At 46.2% G+C, this 20,402-nt stretch overlaps 1 protein-coding gene across 1 annotated transcript in view; it reads right to left on the bottom strand.

The window, feature by feature from the left end:
• Positions 1-15,330: 15,330 nt before the first annotated feature.
• The window catches only part of ETF1 (eukaryotic translation termination factor 1), a 28,266-nt gene continuing 23,194 nt past the window's right edge, over positions 15,331-20,402 (bottom strand). Inside the window, exons 7-11 of the mRNA XM_068535959.1 lie at positions 20,034-20,163; positions 19,345-19,500; positions 18,873-18,937; positions 17,926-18,073; positions 15,331-17,644 (exon numbers count right to left, since the gene is read on the bottom strand). Coding sequence (XP_068392060.1) covers positions 17,562-17,644; positions 17,926-18,073; positions 18,873-18,937; positions 19,345-19,500; positions 20,034-20,163 — 582 coding nt within the window. The 3' untranslated portion in view covers positions 15,331-17,561. The remainder of the gene's footprint in view (positions 17,645-17,925; positions 18,074-18,872; positions 18,938-19,344; positions 19,501-20,033; positions 20,164-20,402) is intronic.

The raw sequence follows: 20,402 nt of genomic DNA on the forward strand, positions 1-20,402 counted from the left end.
TCCTTGTCTAAATCTATTATCTCATTAGAGGTTACTAAATGGTGATTTTGTAATTCTATCATTCCATTTGCATTTGTTAGCCAGAATTTGTCGATGATAAACTTAGGCTTAATCATAGTTGTTTTTTTAAAAAAAAAAGAAGGCAGGATAAATACTTGACTATTTTCTTTCACTTATCGGATAATGATATTTTGTACTTTCCTGTATGGAACCCTAATAAATGCTGGATTTCTACATGGTCAAAGCTCTACAAGGTTTGCAATAAAGAATTGCAAATAAGGAATTACGATCCTGGAGCCAGAAAATACAGAGTTATTCCAATCTCTACTTGGGGAATTACGGGGAGTCCACTTAATGCTCCACAGCAATACTTCATAAAAGTCCCCCTACTTTTCCCTTCTAACTTTCCTTCTCCCTCTCCTTCCTTGTTCTTTATTAAATAGATCAGTTTAGCCTCTCTGCCCAAGTCCTTCCTTTTCCCAGCCTCTCAGACTCTACATCTCTCTCTAACTACTCCCTCCCCCCAGTTCTGATTCTGCATCACAAAATGTCCAGGAACTGGGCTGGCAAAGACTGAACCCTCTAAACTGGAAAGGGGGAAAGTGGGATTGGATTCTGAGCTGGAAACCTTTTGGTGGACGGGTAAGTTAGGAGAGAAAAAAGGGAGGAACACTCACACTAATAAACCTCATTTCCATAACATGTATTTTCTGCAATGAACGTGCATCACACATGGTGTGATAAAAATTAAATACATAAAATGTTTTTAAAATAAAAGAGATGGTAGGGAAGGAAATGAGCACTATTCTTTTTCACTTTCCAGTTGCCCTTCCTTTCCAAATACACTGCCGGCTGCATCCTTGACTTGCTGTTCCAGGGAAAGTGAAGTGGAACCTTGCCTCTGACTCAGGATTCCAAGTGTTTCCCACCTCCACAGCAGTGGGGGTGGGAGTGATGGAGTCTGCTCATGTAACAGTGCAGAGGAGCCTCTGAGAAAGGCCACTGGGAGCCTGCGCAGCTGGAGAGACTGCTGCTTTCAGGTCTCACTGGTTCAAATTGTTGGGCTCACCATCCTTTCCTGCAAGAAGCACCTTCCTGGGTCTTAAGGAGACCTCCTGAGGGCTATTTAATTTATACATCTTTGTATCTCTTAGGGAAATCTCAAGGCATGAGGAGGGTGGTAATGTCTCCTCTAGGTTTCCTCCCACCTCGGGAGTCTGGATGGGAGCCAGAGCCCCAAGACACAGGGCCCCGTGTTACCCAGGCCCATCCGTCCAGGCCCTAGAAAGACGCTGGTGGCAAGTCTGAACTAAACCCAGTGAATGCTCCTGGCTGGGTTTTCACCTGTGTGGCAAAACGCAGGGAAGTGCAGGTGTGGGCAGATATTTGTGGTCTCAGGCTATGTGAGCAGGAGTCCCGGAAGGTGTGGAGAAGCCTTGGTGGCAGCAAGACAGTGTTGAGCACATGAGTTCTGGAGTCACACATCCAAATTCTAATCCCTCACTCTGCCACTTACATTACTTAGTGATCACAGGCAAGTTCCCTACTTCTCTGAGCCTCAGTTTTCACCTGGAGAAAATGGGCATAATGGTTCCGTCTCACTGGTTTGTGGTGAGGATTAAATGAGACCATATCTGCTGAGTGCTTGGCCCACTCCCATTGGGAGCTATTGTCATTGAGGAGCCCCATAAACCTCAATTTCTTTTTCTCTAAAACAGGGATAACAGTAGGATCTATTAAATGAGATAATAAATGAAGCGGGGTTGACCCGCTATTAACTATTAATAATATTAACGCATTCCCTGTTTTGCTTGAGGTGACAATCTGATAGTTCCCCCTCCTACTGCTTCCTCCCTCACCCTGCCCCAGTTGCCAGGACATGACTATTCTGGTCTTTTTGGACAAAAGGACAGAAGTCCCACGGAAAGAAGAATGACACCCAGAAAAGAGCACGAGAGGAGATCAGGGGCCTCTCTCCCTCCTCAGACTGCCTCTCCTTCCCTCCTGCTGCACTCAAACCTCGGGCTTTCCTACTAGCCTCTCTCCCTAGCAAACCGCTTGCCCAAGGGTTCATTTTAGAGACTTCTATAATCCCCAGAGGATGAGTATTAATCTTCCCCACCTACAAGATGAGTGGCAGCTCGAAGCCAAGTGCTTCCCGGCCAGAGAAAGAAATGGAAGTTTCCTTTTTTGCTCCGTGTCTCTCTGCCCCTCCCTTCTGCGGGGGAGCCGTATGTGCTCACTCTGGAGGGACGAAGCCGGGGCTGGCGCTAATGCAATTTTGTCCAGATGAGGCTGGCAGCTGGGAACCACTTTCCCTCGGCTTGCCCTCTGCTGGGGAAACTCCATGACGGAGACAAGGCAGCTGGCAGGGGGAAGACGCAGGTTTGAGGATGAGGACACTGCTGCTGCTGCTGCTGTGCCACGCAGGGCCACGCAGGACCCCGTGGCCACAGAGACTGATGCTGATGCCCATTTCGTTCCTGAGGACCTCCTAGAAAGGCAATGCCTTGGGACCTGGGGGCAAGGATTTCGTTATCAGTAGCACAGTCACAAATACAAAGGAACACAGGACTTTTGTGTGGGATTGGGAGTCTGAAGACCTAGGTTCCAGTCTCAGTGCTACCACTCCACGGCCACGTAGTTTTGGTTACGTTGCTTAAGATCTCCGCCCAAATTTTAGTTTCCCCGTTTGTAAAATGTGTTCTAATACCTCCCTCAAAGAACTGTGGGAAGAATTAGTTTAAATAATATATGGGGAAACTGGAACACGGGAGATGGTTAATAAATATTCATTTATTCCACAGAGGGACTGAGGAGAGAGGAAATCACTGGATTCTGGAGGCTTTTTAGCTTATCAGCTTATTCTACAGGTTTAAGCACCGGCCATCATGCATTTGTTGGGTGCCTGATTTTAGTGAAGAAGTGTGTTTATCATTCACCATGAGATCCTGAGTGGCTCCCTAAATATTCTGGGCCTCAGAGCTGGTTTCTCTGGGTGGCCAAGAATCAACATGTAGGACAGAAGGAATCTGTTTCTCAGAGATCCAGTCAGCATCTCCCTTAAGCCCTTTGCTGCCCTCCATAAACCAGTCCTTCTTTTGTGCCACCAGCACCACGTCCCCATTCTGGAAGAGGCCAGAATGACACAGCTACATGTCACCCTGTGATCTACACGGGGTGGGGGGAAGGAGCTATGTCCCTGCTAGAACTGAAAAACATCCTTGAGGGCTGCAACTTTTACAGGGAAGGTTACCATGCCAACGACAGGATGAAAGGAAACAAGGCCGTGGGTGACACATCTATTGTGTGTGTCCACAAACTTGCCTGGAACCTCTTAGGGGCTGCTAACTGCAGGATGGGTCTGCCACCGAGAGGCAAGAAGGTTCAGGTTAGATTTAAGCGGAACTCCAGTACAGGCAGAACAGATGAGCGCAGGGCAGGGCCAAAGGGAGGATTGGGGAATGTTTCTCTGAGATTGATACCCATCTCTTGTTGAAATGTGTGGGTGTGGTACTGACAGCAGGTGTGGGAGGGGATGATGTCCTAGATACCAGTTTCTGGCTGTGATGGGAACTTCAACTTCCTCCAGGTTATTTTTGCCCTTGCCAGCCTGTCCAGGAGGTCAGCTAGGCTCTGGGGTAGGTAGAGAAGAACAGCAGGCAAGGAGAGCAGGTCATTGGGGTGGTGGCTGAACTGAGAAAGGGGAGCATTAGAGGCACAGATACGCCTCTGGAAGAAGCACCAAATATTGGCAACAAGTTCCCATAGATGCCAAAGAAGGGACAGTCTCCTCCAAGAGGGCAGGACTTCCAGGAAGAATGGCCAAGCTTACCTAGCCCTTCTTATCTCCTTCTCCCCATCCCCCAGTTGGGAAAGTGCACAGAGAACTGAGGAACTGACATGAATTAAGCACCTACTTCGAGTCAAGCACTTCTCTTTCTCTCCCTCTCTCTCTCTCTCACACACACACACACACACACACACACACACACACTCACAGACGCCCCATTTCGTTTCATTTGATTACCACAACAACCCTGCAAATCAAGAATTATTATCCCCATTTTACCGATGAGGAAATTGAGATTTAGAGAAGGTAAGTAGCTTTCCCAGCATCAGTCAGCTGGAAGGGGAGAAGCTGGGATTGGAACCCCGTCTGTCTGAATCCCACAGCTTGGAAGGGAAAACTCTAGACCCTAAGGTAGCCCCATTTTCTTCTGGAAAGATATCTTCTGGAGGCGTCAGCTCCACATAGCCCCCAGGCACCGAAGTGGCTAGGGAGAGGCTAAAAGGACACAACAGGGGACTGGGAATCCCTGCCCCCATCCCCGCCACACACAATTGTTAGGGTGAATGCGCTGCCCCTGCGGGCCGTGCCGCTCCCGGACGTGCTTAACAGGCATCCTTCTCATTTTTATTCCCCACCCCTCGGAGGAGAGGAATCTGAGGCTCAGAGACTAAAGCGTTTTGCCCAAGGTCACAGAGCAAGTGCCTGGAACCGGGAATCAGTCTCGGCTCGGTCAGGCGTCAAAGGCGGCCTGGACCCCGCCTCCCGCCCCCACTTCCCGTAGCTCCGGCACCGAGGGAGCTGTGCCGGGTGCTGTGCGTACCTCCCGGGCCAGGAGGGGTTGGGTGGGGGATAGTGGGCCTGGCGCGGGGTGGGGGTGGGGTGGGGTGGGGCGGCGCGGCGCGGCTCCGCCTTGCGGCGGCGGAAGCAGCCTCCATCCCGTGCGCGCTCCTCGCCCCCGGCCCGCCCCTCGCCATATATGGCGCTTCCTCTCGGGACCTTGCCAGACGCTTCCTCCCTGCCTGAGGCCCATACAAGGCCCTTCCTTCCCGGTGTGTCTGGCAGACGGCCCGCGGGCGGCTGTGGGCGGGAGCTCGGCCCTCCGGGTCCGCCCGCGCCCGGGAGCCGGCGGCCAGGGGACCCGCTGCCAAGGAGGGGGCGGCGGCGGGGCCGGGAACGCGCGGCCCGGCCTAGCTGAGGTAAACGCGGGACAGGCGGACTTGGGCGTCCCGAGAGGGTCTGAGGTTCCCACTCTCACCACCGGTTTTATATTTTGTCCCGCTTTTCCCCTTAATTCTCTAAGAGCAGCTGACTTTGCTGGAGTTCCTCCCGCGGCTCCCGGCCCGGGGCCTAAAGCCTGAGCTTGCTGTGAGGGCCTGTCCTCGTTCGCCGCGCGCCTCCGCTAGCATTTTGCTAGTCGGTCTTCGGTATTTCTCTCGCCCTGTCTTCCCGCTTGCTGTTTCTCGCTCCTCCCTGCCTTTACTCAAGCTGTCCCTTCTGCCTGGAATGCCCTTCCCACACCATTCTGGTAGAACTGCTACTCACCCCTTACTTGTTTCAGGCCTCTGGCCATCTGGAAGTCCTTCCCACCCCACGGGCCTGGGATGCACCTAACACATCGGTTATTTATTGAGACTGCGATTCGATCTTAACTTCTCTTCGCATTCCTGTTGCCTGGTTCAGTATGTGAGAGTTGTTATTATATCTGAGCGAGGGGAAAGAGGGAAAGGACCCTGTTGTCAGGGTAGCCACAGTGCCTTTTCACCTTGGACAGGGGTCCCCGACTTTAGGTCCAGCCGCTAACATCTTCACCTGCTACGCTCCCTGTGGTCTGGAGCTTCATGAGCCCCAGAACCCAACATGAATAGTTTGTGTGGAAAGTTGGAAGGTTGGGGTGGGGGAGACAGAGACGGGGCAGGTGTACACCTGCAGTGCCACTGTGGTCTGGAGTGGTGCCCACTGGGTGCCTCCACCACCCAGAATGGCTTCACTTGCTCAGCCTGACAGCTCTGGTTTATCCACTGCAGGAGCCAGCAGGCCCCCACAGGCCCTGGTACAGTGCCTCCAGGGACTTAAACCTGCCTCAGCTACGTGATTACCCTGATCTATCTGCTGGGAGAGGGACCAGATCTCAGCAGAGACCAAACCAGCAGCAGTTCCTGAACACCCACCCCCCAGTGCTTCCAGAAGTGCAACATGGACCAACCTGTGAGCATTTGCTCCTCCTCAGGTGAGGCAGGGAGATAAAAGCTCAGAGCTTGGGAGTAACAAGTCAAATAATATGCCAGGGAGGGGGCTTTTGGCACTAAGAAGCCTCTGGACTTGATCCAGAATAAAATCACTCACCGACTTCCAGTCTCTGGTGGTAAGCACATGCACACGCTGCGAATAAGGCCAAAATAGAAGGAGTTTTGTCTGTCTCCCTGGCCTCAGGGAGTGCCTGTGAATTGGGTGCATGGAGAGGAGATGATCTCTAAGGCCCATGACTGAAGGTTTGGGGGTTAGATTTTGGAAAAAAAAAACTGGGTCTGGGCCTGGGCTGCACACCCAGGGACTAGGACGCCTCTGGACTTGTTCCTACCTAAGGCTGCAGGCCCCCAGCGGCCTCTTCTTTCCAGTTATGATCTGGGATTGTGGGTAATGTAGTCCCGTGGCCAGCTTCTCTGGGGTGGTGGTTCTTGCCCTTCCCTCATCTAGTCTCCTTACACCTGCCAGCTACCACCCCCTTCTGCTCTAGGCTGAGGGCAACACAGGGTGAGAAGGCGGTGCTTACTCGTTGCAGGGCTGGGAGATTCCCAGCTGGAAACCAGCAAGCTATTTATAGCTGAACCTAGCAGAGGAGGAAGGCCTGAGAGAAGCTGGGGAGCTCCGGCAGCCTCCTCTCCAGCTACAGAATTTGCAGGAACCCCAGACCTCTGCTGGGCAGGCCTTGTGTTCACTTCTGGGTGAGAGGGCTTTGAGCCTGGGAAAATCCTATGGAGCAGTAGCGGTCCTGGGCTGCTCCCTGTCTTGAGAGACACAGATACTCCAGTGGCCCTGGGGCCCAGCTTTTAGGCCTCTGTATGGTGGGGATATTTGGAACCTGAGTATCGATAAGCTGAGACTTTTTGCAAAAAAAGCGACTGTGACACCCAGTGTGACAGTTGCCTAGGATTTCTTTGCATTTTTCTTCTCGCTGTTTTCCTGCGCTTGCCTCTTCAACCAAATTAAATTCTCTTTAAGGACAGGAACCAAACCTTCTCTTGCCAATGGCACCAACCCTGTCTTTATGCTATAATGAGTGATCTTGCCCAAAGAAAAGTCAACCCTCCCTATCAAGACTAGGGGTGTGACTTTTGTTCCCCCACCCACCTAATCCTCTGCCAGCACCCTGTGCTTTTCCCATCGAAGCACTGAATCTTTGCTTGACTGGGTCCCCCACTAGATTAGGCATTCTGTGTTGACATGGATGACGTCTGTCTTGTTGACTGTCATATCCCTATTACTTGCACAATAAACAATTGTTGAATGAATGACTATGAACCTATGATAGCTAATTCCTTAGATGGAGTATTTGATACATGCTTCCTTGTCACAGCGTTTTACATATTGGGAAACAGTTTCGGCCATTTAAATGTCTTTCACCAGGACTTTCCTGGTGGCTCAGTGGTTAAGAATCCACCTGCCAATGCAGGGGACACGGGTTTGATCCCTGGTCTGGGAAGATGCTACATGCCGTGGAGCAACTAAGCTCACGCGCCACAACTACTGAGCCTGTGCTCTAGAGCCCGCGCGCCACAACTACTGAGCCTGCGCGCCCTAGAGCCCCACGCACCACAACTACTGAGCTCATGTGCTGCAACTACTGAAGCCCGTGCGCTCTAGGGCCCGCGTGCTGCAACTACTGAGCCCACATGCTGCAACTACTGAAGCCTGCGCAGTAGTTGTGGCACACAGGCTTAGTTGCTCCGCAACAAGAGAGCCCGTGCTCCGCAACAAGAGAGCCCGTGCTCCGCAACAAGAGAAGCCACTGCAATGAGAAGCCTGTGCACCACAATGAAGAGTAGCCCCCGCTCGCTGCAACTAAAGAAAGCCCGCACAGCAATGAAGACCCAGCGCAGCCAAAAATTTAAAAAAAAAATCAAAAAAATTCAAAAAAAAATTTTTTTAATTGGAAAGAAATCTTTCACCAAGATCTTGATTAGTGGTAGAGCTGTTAGGAACTGGTGTCTGACTTCAGAGTAGCACTTAGCCATGGCATGAGGCTGCCTGCATGCTGGCACCCAGTAGGTACCTCTGGCTCCCGAGGAGCGAAATGGGTGAGGTGGGTTAGATGAGATGGGCAGACATGGTCAAACTGGCCTGGCCCCATGATGTACTGGTGCAGCCAGCCAGGAGAGCTGCCAGGGAATCCTCCTAAGAAGCTTAATGAGAAAGACCTGCTCTGATCTGCCAGAGGGGAAGTCCTGACGCAGTGGCTGTGGGGCTATAGAGAGGGCAGACAGACTCTGAGATCTGAGCAGCAGTGTTTGGGGGCTCCTTAGCTGTTACCAGGGACCTCCTGACTCTGAGTTCAGTAGATTTTTTTCAGTCTTCATCTTCCTTGAGTAATTCTCAGCAGCATTTGACTTGTAGGTGATGATCTCTTCTTGAAGGCCTCTCTTTCATTGCTTACACATTTTGACATACAAGGCTCTATTTGGATATTAAGTGTTCCAGTACTTCAGGACTCAGCCTCATGCTCTCTTCTCTAACTGTACTGTGTCCAGAAGGATCTCTTTGAAAAACAAATCTGAATTTGTCACTCTTCTGCTTAAAACACCTCAGCGGCTTCTATTCTTCAGAATAAAATTTCAAGTTCTCAGCAAAGCCTTTGAGTCTCAACCCAGTCTGCCCATGCTGGCCTCTTCTAGCTTCATCTTCCACCACATTCCCCTTTCATTCTCTGAGCTTCATCCACACTGCTCTCCACCTGCCTCCTCAGCTGTACTCTCTGCCACCCCCTACATGTTCTCACTGCCTGGGATGCTCTTCCTCCTCTTTGCCTAGCTAACATCTCCTGTGCTCAGTTAAAGCACCAGTGTCTTCAGAAAAGCTGACAGCCAGGTCAAAATGCCCTGTGACAGACATTTACCTGTGGCCCTCCCTCAGGTGTTAATTGCAATTAGGGTTTCATATTCACTGGAATAATGCATTGGAAGCTCAATGGCTCTTTTGCTCATGACTGCATTGTAGGGTTTAGCACAATGCTTGGCTGTAGTAGGCTGTAGTTATTTTATGTAACAAATGAAATAAAAGCTTAGTTTATTTAACAAAACACGCTATTTAAACCTTGAAGAAACTGAAAGAAGTTAAGTATGGTCATGCAGCTAGTATATGGCAGAGTGGGACTTAGATATGGCTTCAGTGTCTGTGTTGTTAACCCCCTGCACTATGTTATCCCTCCACCTGTTAAGTACTTTCTGAAAGTAAAGAGAAATGGAAGAAGGGAGAAAGTATGTGAGAGAGACAAAGGGACTCCCCTTCTCTCCACTCTAGAAATAGAGTGGGAGATTAAGAATAAAAGATTACGTTTCACCAAAAAAGACATATGAATGGCTGATGAGCACATGAAAAGATTATGAAAAGATGTTCAACAACATTAGTCATCAGGAAAATGAAAATCAAAATCAGAATGACACCAGTGAACAGTCTAAAAAGGAAATTAAGAAAATTCCATTTACAGTAGCATCCAAAATAATAAAATACCTAGGAATAAATTTAACCAAGGAAGTAAAAGATTTATACATAGAATACTACAAAACAAAAGAAATTAGAGACTTAAATAAATGGAAAGACATCTTGTGTTTATGGATTAGAAGACTTAATATCTTTAAGATGGCAATACTACCGAAAGCAATTTGCAGATTCAGTGTGATCTCTATCAAAGTTCCAATGGCTTTTTTTTGCAGAAATGGAAAAGTTGATCCTCATATTCATATAGAATTGCAAGGATCCCTCCCAGTACCTTAGTGTGTTCACCAAACTGGAAGCTCTCTGAACTCCATAATTTAGGAATTTTTATGGAAGCACCATCATGTAGGCATTATTGATTAAATCATTGGCCATTGGTGATTCGATCTCAAGCCCCTCTCCCCTCTCTTGGGGTGGGGCTGAACCTTCCAACCCTGTAATCCTGTTTTTTTTGGCAAGCAGCCCCCCTCTTGAAACTATCTGGGCATCTCACTAGCATACAAAAGACACGCATCACTCTAGAAATTCCAGGGATTTTAGAGAAGCTGTGTACCAAGAACAGGGGACAAAGACCAAATATATATTTCTTACTGTATCATACTACTCAACGATAAAAAGCAACAAACATGCAACAACATGGATGGATGTAAAAAATCCATCTAAATGAAGGAAGCTAAGTGAAAGAAACCTGATGTAAAAGACTACATATTGCACTATTCTAGTAACATGAAATTTCTAGGAAAGGCAAAACTATAGAGACAGAAAGCAGATCATTGGTTGCCTAGGGTTGGGAGTGAGCAAGGATTGACTAAAGGGGCACAAAAGACCTTTTTGAGAGATGGACACTGGATTGTGTAATGTTTGCACAACTACGAATTTATTTCAAAAAAATCACCAAGCTATACTTACAGTGGGTTGAGTTTATAGTTTGTAAATTATACCTCAGTAAAGCTGTTAATAAACAATCAAGAACAAAAGTGACAGCAGGGTGAAAAAAGTGTCCTAAAATCTGAATGGTTTCCTGGCCTTTGGGTCAAGTCAGGACCAGCACATCTGCCTTTCCAAACTCGCCTTTCACCTCTCCAGGCTGACCCTGGCTCACAGGGCAGCTTGGCCACCCCCAGATGAAGTAGGGGTGCCCTCCCCTCATCCTCTAATACTCCTCAATTTTATTGTCATTCTTGCTGTCTCCCCTGCTGGAGTGTAAGTGCTGAAGGGCAGGGAAAGTGACTGTTTTTCACCACTGTATCCTAGCATCTTGCACAGGGCCCAGTACACAGGAAATGTCTCTCAATGCTTGCTGAATGAAGGAATGAGACCAGAGTTGATCCAAGCACAATGTAAGGAATAGAGGTGGCAATGAGCTATGTCTGTGGAAACAGAGTCTGGAGGAGACTGAGTTTCTGAGGGCCTTTGCTCAGCTCCCCAGGGAGGAGCAGAGCCCCTTCCTTGCCATCTCTCTCTAGAATCCAAGTTAGACAGGGGTGTGAGGGAGGGCCTCTAGCCCTGAGCACTGGAATGCAACTCCTCTTCCTCAGGTGACATCCTGTCCTATTACAAATAGAGTCCCCCTTTGCAGGCCCTCCACTGGGAATTGTGATGTGAGGTGATTGGTCCATCCCACTCCTCAGCCTAGCCTGGGAATGTATTGGGTTGGCCAAAAAGTTCATTTGGTTTTAAGCAAAAATAAAAGACACATTTTTCATTTTCACCAAGAACTGTATTGAACCATGTATTCCTTAACCAAACGAACTTTTTGGCCAACCCAGTACTTAGGTCTGGACAGCCATATAGCTTGGGGCAGGCATTCCAGCATCAAGACCTGATTTCTCCTCGTTCTCAAGCCTGGCTCCCACCTCCCTTCCCCCATGTAGCAGAATATTCCTGCATCTTGCCTTTACCTCAGAAGATACTTGCCATTCCTGTTTGCAGGGCCTCTCTCTGAAGTTTCCACCCTCTTTTCCTGATCTCCAGCCTTCCTTGAAAATGGGTTTGCCCCCTAGGTTTCCTTTGGGTTAGGATGAAGAACGAAGCAGAAGAGGCTGAGCCCAGGCAGGGTATCTCACCCAAGTGGAAGAGCCGGAAGTCTGACTGTAAGGGAAACCTAGATGGGGCTAATATGGAACCCTGGGGGCTGGAGAAGCAAGTTAATCTACACACTCAAGCCAACCCTGACTCACAGGGAAGTGACTTCAAAACAACTTTCGTAACTCCACCTGGATGTTGGCCACCTTTCCCCTCCCAGCTCTGTCTTTGGCTTCAGGCCACTCCCTTACTCTCTCTGATCCTCCCTTTTCTCATCTCTAACAAGGGGGAGAAGGGGCTTAGATGAAGAATAACAAGATCCTCCATGTGTTAAAGAGTACTGAATTTGGAGTTGTAATATCAGCTGCTCATGTTGGCTCTTGTCATCTGCTGCATGAACATGACAGGTCGTTGTGCTGCTCTGTGGGCTTCAGCTTTCCTATTCCTAATTAGGGGATTGGAATAGTAAGGTCCAGGGCCCTTGTAAGTGCTAAAATTATGATTCCTTAAGAAGTGAAAGTATGGGGCAACAGAAGGGTGTGGCTGTAGATAAACAAGTAGAGTCTGATGACACTTGTCCCTTCTGTGAATGGGTTTTAGGCTTTCAGATACAGCTTTCCCTTCTTCCCATCACCCCCTTGGTTGCTCAGTGAGCCAGGGGTCAAGGGTCCCCCAGGAAGCCCTGTTCTTCATACTGTCTCATCTCACCTAGCACTGGTCCAACCCCAAAGCTGATTTCATCTCTGAGGAGTGTGATGGACAGCACTCCTCTCCTGGCACTGCCTCTGCTCGCTTCCTTCCAGTCTGGGCCCAATTCCCAGGCTCAGCCCCCTTGCCCCTCTGGCTGACTCAGTAGGGGTTTCTCCTCAACTGCGCACCCTGCAGCAGAATGAACTCTTCTAGATGCTGATGTCTGAGTCAAACCCAAATTCTGAGTAAAAACCAAACTTGAATGAAAAATCAAACTAAAGTGTTTTAGATACCTTGTGAATCAGTTAGAACCTAAACACTCATTATATCACACTGTTCTATGATGGGTGTTCATGATGACCCTAAAATGTTAAATGATGCTTTTATGTTTTTCTTCCATATTTCTGAAATTTCAAAAATTCCCTTAGTGAATGTCTCATTTTAACCCCCGATACTTCAGTGTATATTTCCTAAGAAAAAGGGTATTCTCGTACGTAACCACGTATAGTTATCAAGTTCAGGAGATTTAACATTGATACAATACTTTTATCCATAGTCCACATTCCAATTTCATTAATTGCCCTACTGACAACGTGTTTTTAAGAGTAGGGGCAGATGCCCTAGTCGCTGAGAAATTCCGTTATGTGTGTACATTCTTCTTTGAAGATGCTGGATAAATTACAGGGATCCTCTAGAGTCCAAGGGAGCTCCTTTTATCCATTCTCAACTGTGACTGTGGGCTAAGCTGGGCTGATCAGTCAAAAGGTGTGTGTCCTGGGGGAAGGACATAACTTCTAGATGGATGCCTTCCAGTTGCTTTCCAAGTTGTTGGTTGTCTCTGAAGGCACAGAGGTTGGTGAGGTGAGTCGACTTGTCTTCTTAGCAGTACCAGCACCTGTTCTCTTCTTGAGTGAGGAACAACCTGTATTTGCATTGACTTTGGAACCACATGGGCAGATATACAGCAGTATGTAGCACATTGTTTTTCTAAGAATTAAATGAGATGATGCATGTGACATGGCACCTTGCCCTGGTGCATGGTAACCGTCCAACAAATGTTACTGTCGTTATTTTTCAGATGGGTAGCTTGAAGCCCAGATTGAGACTCCTGTTTCTCCTCTCTGTTCACTCATCCCTACTTCCTTTGGTAGTTTCCCTTCTCCATATAGCCAAATTTTAAAGGTAAGCAAGCTGTCCCAGTCACCTCTTAATGCTTGTCAGAAATCTCCCCACCAGAAGCAACTTTCTTCCACAACCAGTATCCTTAACTCTAGCACCACCTCGTGGTTGCCATTGCAAACTCACCCAGGTCACTTCCTGAGGACCAAGGTTAGGATCATCTCCCATCTGAGTGAGCCCTTGCTAAGTGCCAGGCATTGTACTATGTGTATTTCACGTGACTTACTGCATTTAATCCTTACCACAGTCCTTATGGAGTAGGCATTGTTACAGGTAGGGAAATTGCTGCTCAGAGACATGGGCAAAGCCTTACTGGCAGGATCTCTTTTCCAGTCAGATGTCAGATCTCCTGCTCACCATTATATCCTGATAGCTTTACAGCTGGAAAGACTTAGATTCAAAGTCATCCTTACACTGATAAGGAAACTGAGGGGTAGGAAAGGACTTACCTGAAATCAGAAGTCCAACTAATGGCAGAGGCAGAACCAGAGATGTTTGTCCAAAGAGCTGGCTCTTTGTCCTGGGCTCTTAACTGAACCCCAGGATGAGCTTGCCAAGCAATTTCAGACTCTACCTGAAGCAGAGTTCCCAGACACGTTTGAAGCTTATTGTCAGAGAACCTTGGAGATAAATGGTTTTCACATATACTTCTAGTGCCAGTTATTCAGCCATACCCTTAATAACTCTGGCACCCATTGCTTCCACACTTCTTGGCTGGTCAGTTCCTATGTCCCTGGGAGGCACAGTCCCACCAGGGTGGGACTTGGCAGGTAGGAGTCCCAGCAGGCGCTCAAATTGGCAACAAGGGAGAAGCTGGCATGAAGCTTAAATTCCACCTTGGCATTCAGCCCTGAATACACTGTGCCTGTCTGGGAGCCCATGGCATGAGAACTGGAGCCAGAGAACAAAAGATGGCAAGTGCTGCAGGCCCAGACAGGCAAGCACAACAGCCCACATAATCGGCACTACTGTGCTGCCTTCTAACTTTTCACTTCAAACAGCAGCTAGGAATGCATCAGGAGAAAAAACTGTACCTCCACCATGCATGGGCATGTCTGCCCCTTCCCATAGGGTGATTGGGTTTCATCAAGGCTATCATCTAAATCAGATGAGAAACTGGGCAAAAGTATGCTGAAAAAGCAAAGTGACACAATAGGTTCCCTTACTGGTCAATTTTGTTAAACATTGACTTCTCAAATTTGGAGAAATTAAATCACGTAGCACCTTGATACTTCAACTAGACTTCCTAAGCTACCAAATAGGAGCTCTAAGTACCTCCATTTTTGGGAAAAGCAAATGAAACAAAAACCCTCTTCTGTTTTGATACAGCCTAGAAGCCCTACTCCACTGAGCCAGCCTCTGACTTGCTCTCGAATGAGGTTATTGCTCTCCTACCCGGTGCCAGGTATGCAAGGTCAAGGTGGGGAGGCTTAGTTTCTGTTCTTCCATCTGGACCATTCTATTGACTCAAACGCAAGCTGATACAGAAAGAGAATCAACTTTGGAATTAGGCCTGGAATAAAATTTGGCTTCACCACTAAAGAGCTGCTACTTAACCTCTTTTGGCCTGTTTTATTATAAAATGGGAAGCACCATCTACCTCCATGGAATGTTGAGGTAACATGGCATAACACCTTTTCTTAAAAAAGGGCAGGTTTCCCTTTGGCATGCATGTAGAATAGAGTAAGATACAAATTAGTTCGGCCCTAGCAACTGGAACCTCTTTCCTCTGGTGTTAACACTGGGATCATGACCTCAGATACCCTTTGCATATACCTTCTATAGGCAAATGTAGCCAAAGACAACTAAATCTAAGGCTGAAAAGTTAGTAACTATGATGAAACTGACATGTGCCTTAGAGAGCTCACTCACTGTTCTCCACGGTTCAGACCTTTCTTAGGAACAGTCCTAAAGAATCTCAAGCACACAAAGTATATTCTTAAATATGGTTTAATACTCTTCTCCATTTCTGTACATCACAACACCAAGATTTTGCTGCTTAGGATCTCTCCGTAGAGGCTATAGAGAATGCAAAGGCTACGGTTTTCACCCCCTCTTATTTATGTGTTTGTATGTGTAAGTGTAATACATATCAGTATATATTGATACACACATCAATATATAATGCAATATATATCACCAAAGAGAACACATTGATTAAAGAAATACAAAAATTTGGCATCATTTCCAAACTTAAATAGTAAAAATAAAAACTACAAAAGGAGCTGCATACCCTAAATGTATCATGTGAAACAACAAGCATATTCAAAAATGTAAATTTACATCCAATTTCTCTGGTCTTGTCATATCACATTAGACCCATTTACAATGGCAAAACCCTAAGGTACTGCTATGAAGAGAGCATGTTTGCTTGCTCTTGGGTGTTCTGCAAACAAACAGCAGAGCCCAAAGCAAAAGCCTGCTCCGGTGAAGCCTCCCGCGTTGGTGAATACCAAAGAATTGACTCTTCTCACTGGGGGTTGAGACATCAGGTTATACATAGATAGTCATTTGGACCTCAGAGTACAGTGTGAGAACCAGAAGCTTTACATTTAAGACATACTCCCTTCATTCAAGTGAAACAGGATTATTGGAACGATAGGCAGGTCTGTAACCTGGGAACAAGGAGCTGGTTCAGACCAATAAAGCTACGAGTGACTGAGTCAAGTCAGTGAAGAACAGCAGTCAGGCACTAAAGTGTTAAAAGTACCCAATTTGAAAACCAAATGCACCCCACTACCCTAGCAGTGTGGGGTGATACCAATTGACTTTTAAAACCTTTGGTCCTTCAAAGTCCATTTGGTATACTTTTTTCCATTGCTACCGCTGGGCACGTCCTACACACTTTGTTCACTGTCACCACCTCAGGCACGCCATGACCTTGCATGTCAGCTGGGGTCAAGTCCGATTTACAGCCCAGCTGTGAAGCATAAGCTTCAGGTTTTCAGGCCCACTTTTGGATCCAACGTGGTTAAGTCCTTGGTGCCAGAAGCTGTGTCCCATCCCTTCCCACCCATGCCCTTCCCACCCTCCTCCCATAATTTCTCCTATGAGAGGTGCTTGTAAGTCCCATATTTGAAACAGATGCTCCAACCCCACCAGGACGTCAGGGGTTTACAATTACATGCACAGTCATACATGTCTTGTCTGTCGTTCCTGTGAAAACCTTGCAGTTCATTTTTAAAAAATCAAAACATTCACATAATCTCATGCCATCCAACACAAGGAAAACATGACCACCTCCCTTTTGCCAAGGACAGACCCAAGCAAAATAAAATATTCTTTAAATTTCTTTGCTTCCACTTAAATTGCATGTTTTATTTCTCCCAATCCCAGCAATAGCACAGAAGCCCCATCATATCCATCCCAAGCTGGTTTCTAGTATGCAAGATTATGCAAACCCTTGTCAAAGCAATTGATGCTAAGGGCTCCCAAACCCCGGGCACAAATGCGCCTGCAAAACAGATGGAAGGAAACAGAGCACTGGCCCAAATGCTTCATGTGTCAGTTTATCTTTGCAATACAATCTGCATCCTTGAAACTGACAGTCTGGAGGGGAGGGGTAGTATGAGGGAGTAAAGTTGAAACTGCCTCCTATTAGCTCACCCTTTCAACATTAAACAGAGACCAAGAGAGAAATGGTTCCAACATTTCACCACATGTATTTCTTCTTATGCAGTCTAAGCTGAGAATGCCATGTAAATGGGTCACTGCGAAATGCAGCAATTTAATTTTTCTCCAATCAAAATAAGAAACAAACCAGTATGATCTCATTTCTATTAACTTTTGAAGGTTTACAGCAGTTAAAGTATTTTGCTTCTATGTATGAAGGTTAAAAAAATCATTTTTTTTTTTTTCATAAAATACAAGAGCAACCAATTTCACCATCAAGTAAAAGTAAAAACTGGGATTCTTTTTTAAATTAGTCCAAAGTGGCATTTAGGAACTTAGTTGTAGGCTGCTGCGCTGACACCATGACAAACCAAAGTGTAGGGTTGGGTCTGGTTTTTGTTTCGCTTTTCTTTTCAATATCCAATGCTCATGGACTAAGTTCTGGAAATGTTCCAATTGTAAGGCAGGGATCTGTTTGGATTCCACCACGGGTATGCTCCTTGGGTTGGATGCTGGAGGGTGAGGCACGTTTTGCCGGACCCATGTCGACTACCTAGTAGTCATCAAGGTCAAAAAATTCATCATCTCCTCCTTGGTATTCCATTCCCTGGAAATCTACTCGGTACCGCAAGATACCTGGGGAAACAAGCAGAGTCAATAGCTGTGGTTCACAGAACTGGGGGGTGGGGAGCACGTTCCCTCTATTAAGGGAAGCCCAATCCCCTTGCAGAATTATAGAAAGCAAAGAGATGATAAAAAGTGGTCCCAACCAAGGAACCTGCAGCCATGTGCTGCCTCAATCCCCTGCCTCAGTGGATGATGAGCACACCTCACCTGAAGTTAACGTTATTTTGGGATAGCCAGGAAAAGGCTGTGGCCCGAGACCCTGGCTATTAGTTTTCTGATTTGCTACTCACCTCCAATTCCACCAAATCCTTTCACAAACTGGGATCCTTCTTGTGACTTATCTGTGACAATTTCCAATGTAGCTCCAAATTTTTTATAGTTGTTAGCAAACCACTCCAGCAGGGGCATGCTCTCAATCAGCTCATGTTCTTGTCCTGTCTGCAGGGGCAGCCACGATACAGAAACAATGGGATTAGGATATATCAAGACAGGAACGCTTGCTCCCTTGCCTGCCAACATTCTCCTTGTCCCTGTCATTATATCTATGTGTGTGAAACTAAGCAAATTACGGTTCTGGTGATATAATTGCAACAGCATGGAAATTCTGATTACTTGAAACAACATTCCTCCCCAGGCTCTAGCCTCAATAATGAAATGTTAACACACACTTAGCAGTTTTTCAACTTATGGTTCCTCCTGTTGTCTAGAAGTCAGGCTGTTACAAAGTGTCTCTAGGCAGCACTCATTCAACAGCCGAGACACGCCAGAACTGCTTTTTGGAGCAGCCTTGTAAAAACCAAAGTCCTTCAACTCAGAACTTGAAGAAGCTACCAATTAAAAGGGACCTGTGCTGACCAGGTAACACTTGAAGCTGTGGTGATGCAGTTAGGCCAAACCTGTAGAAGCTGCTGTAGTAGAAGAGCTGGTAAAGTAAATGAAGAAAGCAGCACAGATTTCACAGTGCAGGAGAGGAACTATTTAATTAATCTTCCTCTCAAACATTTTTCAAGTATGAGAATGTTTTCTTTTAAAATAAGGAACCACAGTAACCATGACCTGGCCTCCTTCTTTGGAATCAGATCAGTATGTGGCATACAGGAGCTGACCACCTCCCGGTACTCCCCCCTGCCAGCAAGTATGAGGTTTGGTTTTCCAAGGCTGATGCTACTCTGTGCTGCCAGGGCTCTAACATACGGATTTATGTTTCCTTGTATGGATCACCAAACCAATCACATACCTCTTTGTCTGTAAAATGAGATTTATCCTTCTCTTGTTCTGGAGTTAGATAGAGAATTTTCTCCTCTGCAGCATTGGGGAAAAAAGAATGTGTTAACCTGCTTCTCATATACTAACAGGTTTAAGTTCCATGAGATGAAATCAGGTTAGATGAAAGAGCTCCTGAACTCATTCTAGCAACCTTTTCATAAGAACATTAGTCAGCATGCAATGAATGAATGTCTACCAGGTACACTGCTCCTATCATAAGGAAACACCAAAGATATTTAAGATATAGCCCTTGTCCTCAAAAAATTTAACAATCTTAGGTAGACATTTATCAGTTCAATTGGATACAGACTGAAAGACTGGGGAACACGGTATAGATCTGCCTTTTGATTGCTCCTGAAATCAGCCACCTTTCCCAAATCTCCCCCCCAGGCTTCTTGAATACACAGGTCAGTAATAGTCATCTTATTTTCTAATTCTCATACCTTCTGTGCCTTGGCAATGAAGAACATATCTCATTATATCCAGATTTTCATAGACTATTAGAATCTCTACAGCTCCCATTTCTAAAGCCTTTAGTGTATCTTCAACTCCAAAACAGTACTTGCCCGTGTCCTGGCTGATTTCATCAAAGTATCGCCCTGTGGTTAGGGACAGGTCATTAAGAACATATATTAAGGTTTCTTTTGTAGATACAGAGCTTCTTACTCAAAATCAGGGAGAGAAAAAAGTCAACTTAAAAATAAGTAAGTGCCAAATGTCAGTGAAAAATCACACTGCTAGTTGAGGCTCCAGAAAATGACTCTGAAGAGGTAACAGTTGGGCCAAATACACAATCATTTGGAAATGTGTGTCAAATTAGAAACAAAGCCAAACAATGGCCCCATTAATCTTTAATTTGAGCTCTCTATTCATCACTCTATTACAAAGGATAATTAATATGGGAAATCTAACTGAAGTTTGGTTCCTATTGCCAAAGGGTAAAAACAGTAGAAAAACAAACACATTTATTAGACTTAACAACTAAAGAGAGATTAATGATTCCACTGAGGAGGACTTAAATTAAAATGCTAAATCTTCCTTTTACCTTTTCAGTGTTTTGTTTCGTACATATATAAATACACATATACATACAAAAACATTTCACAGTAAGTAAGTTGCATTTCACTGATACCTATTAACTTCTTCTCTTGAATGAACTTCACGTTGGAGAGGACTTCAGTAGATAACTCAATAGCTTGGTTGAATCCATTTTCACCACCATAAGATATATCAACTAATTTTAAAACTTTTGATTGCAACCTCTGACACAATTAAAAAAAATTTAAAAAGCACATCATTAGTACTTCGAAACACCCTTACCAAGACCCATTACCTTTTAATGGCATGCAAAACTAGCAACATGATCAGTGAAGCCTCAAGAGGAGAGGAAAGAGCCCAATTTACTCTTGAATAGGTCTCACTGAAGAACACTGCCAGGATAAACTTCCTTAGCCAACGATACCACACATTCTGTCAGACCTATAAAAGCCTAACTCATTAA

This window comes from Eschrichtius robustus, chromosome 2, assembly GCF_028021215.1.
Source record: "Eschrichtius robustus isolate mEscRob2 chromosome 2, mEscRob2.pri, whole genome shotgun sequence".
Lineage (NCBI taxonomy): Eukaryota > Metazoa > Chordata > Mammalia > Artiodactyla > Eschrichtiidae > Eschrichtius > Eschrichtius robustus.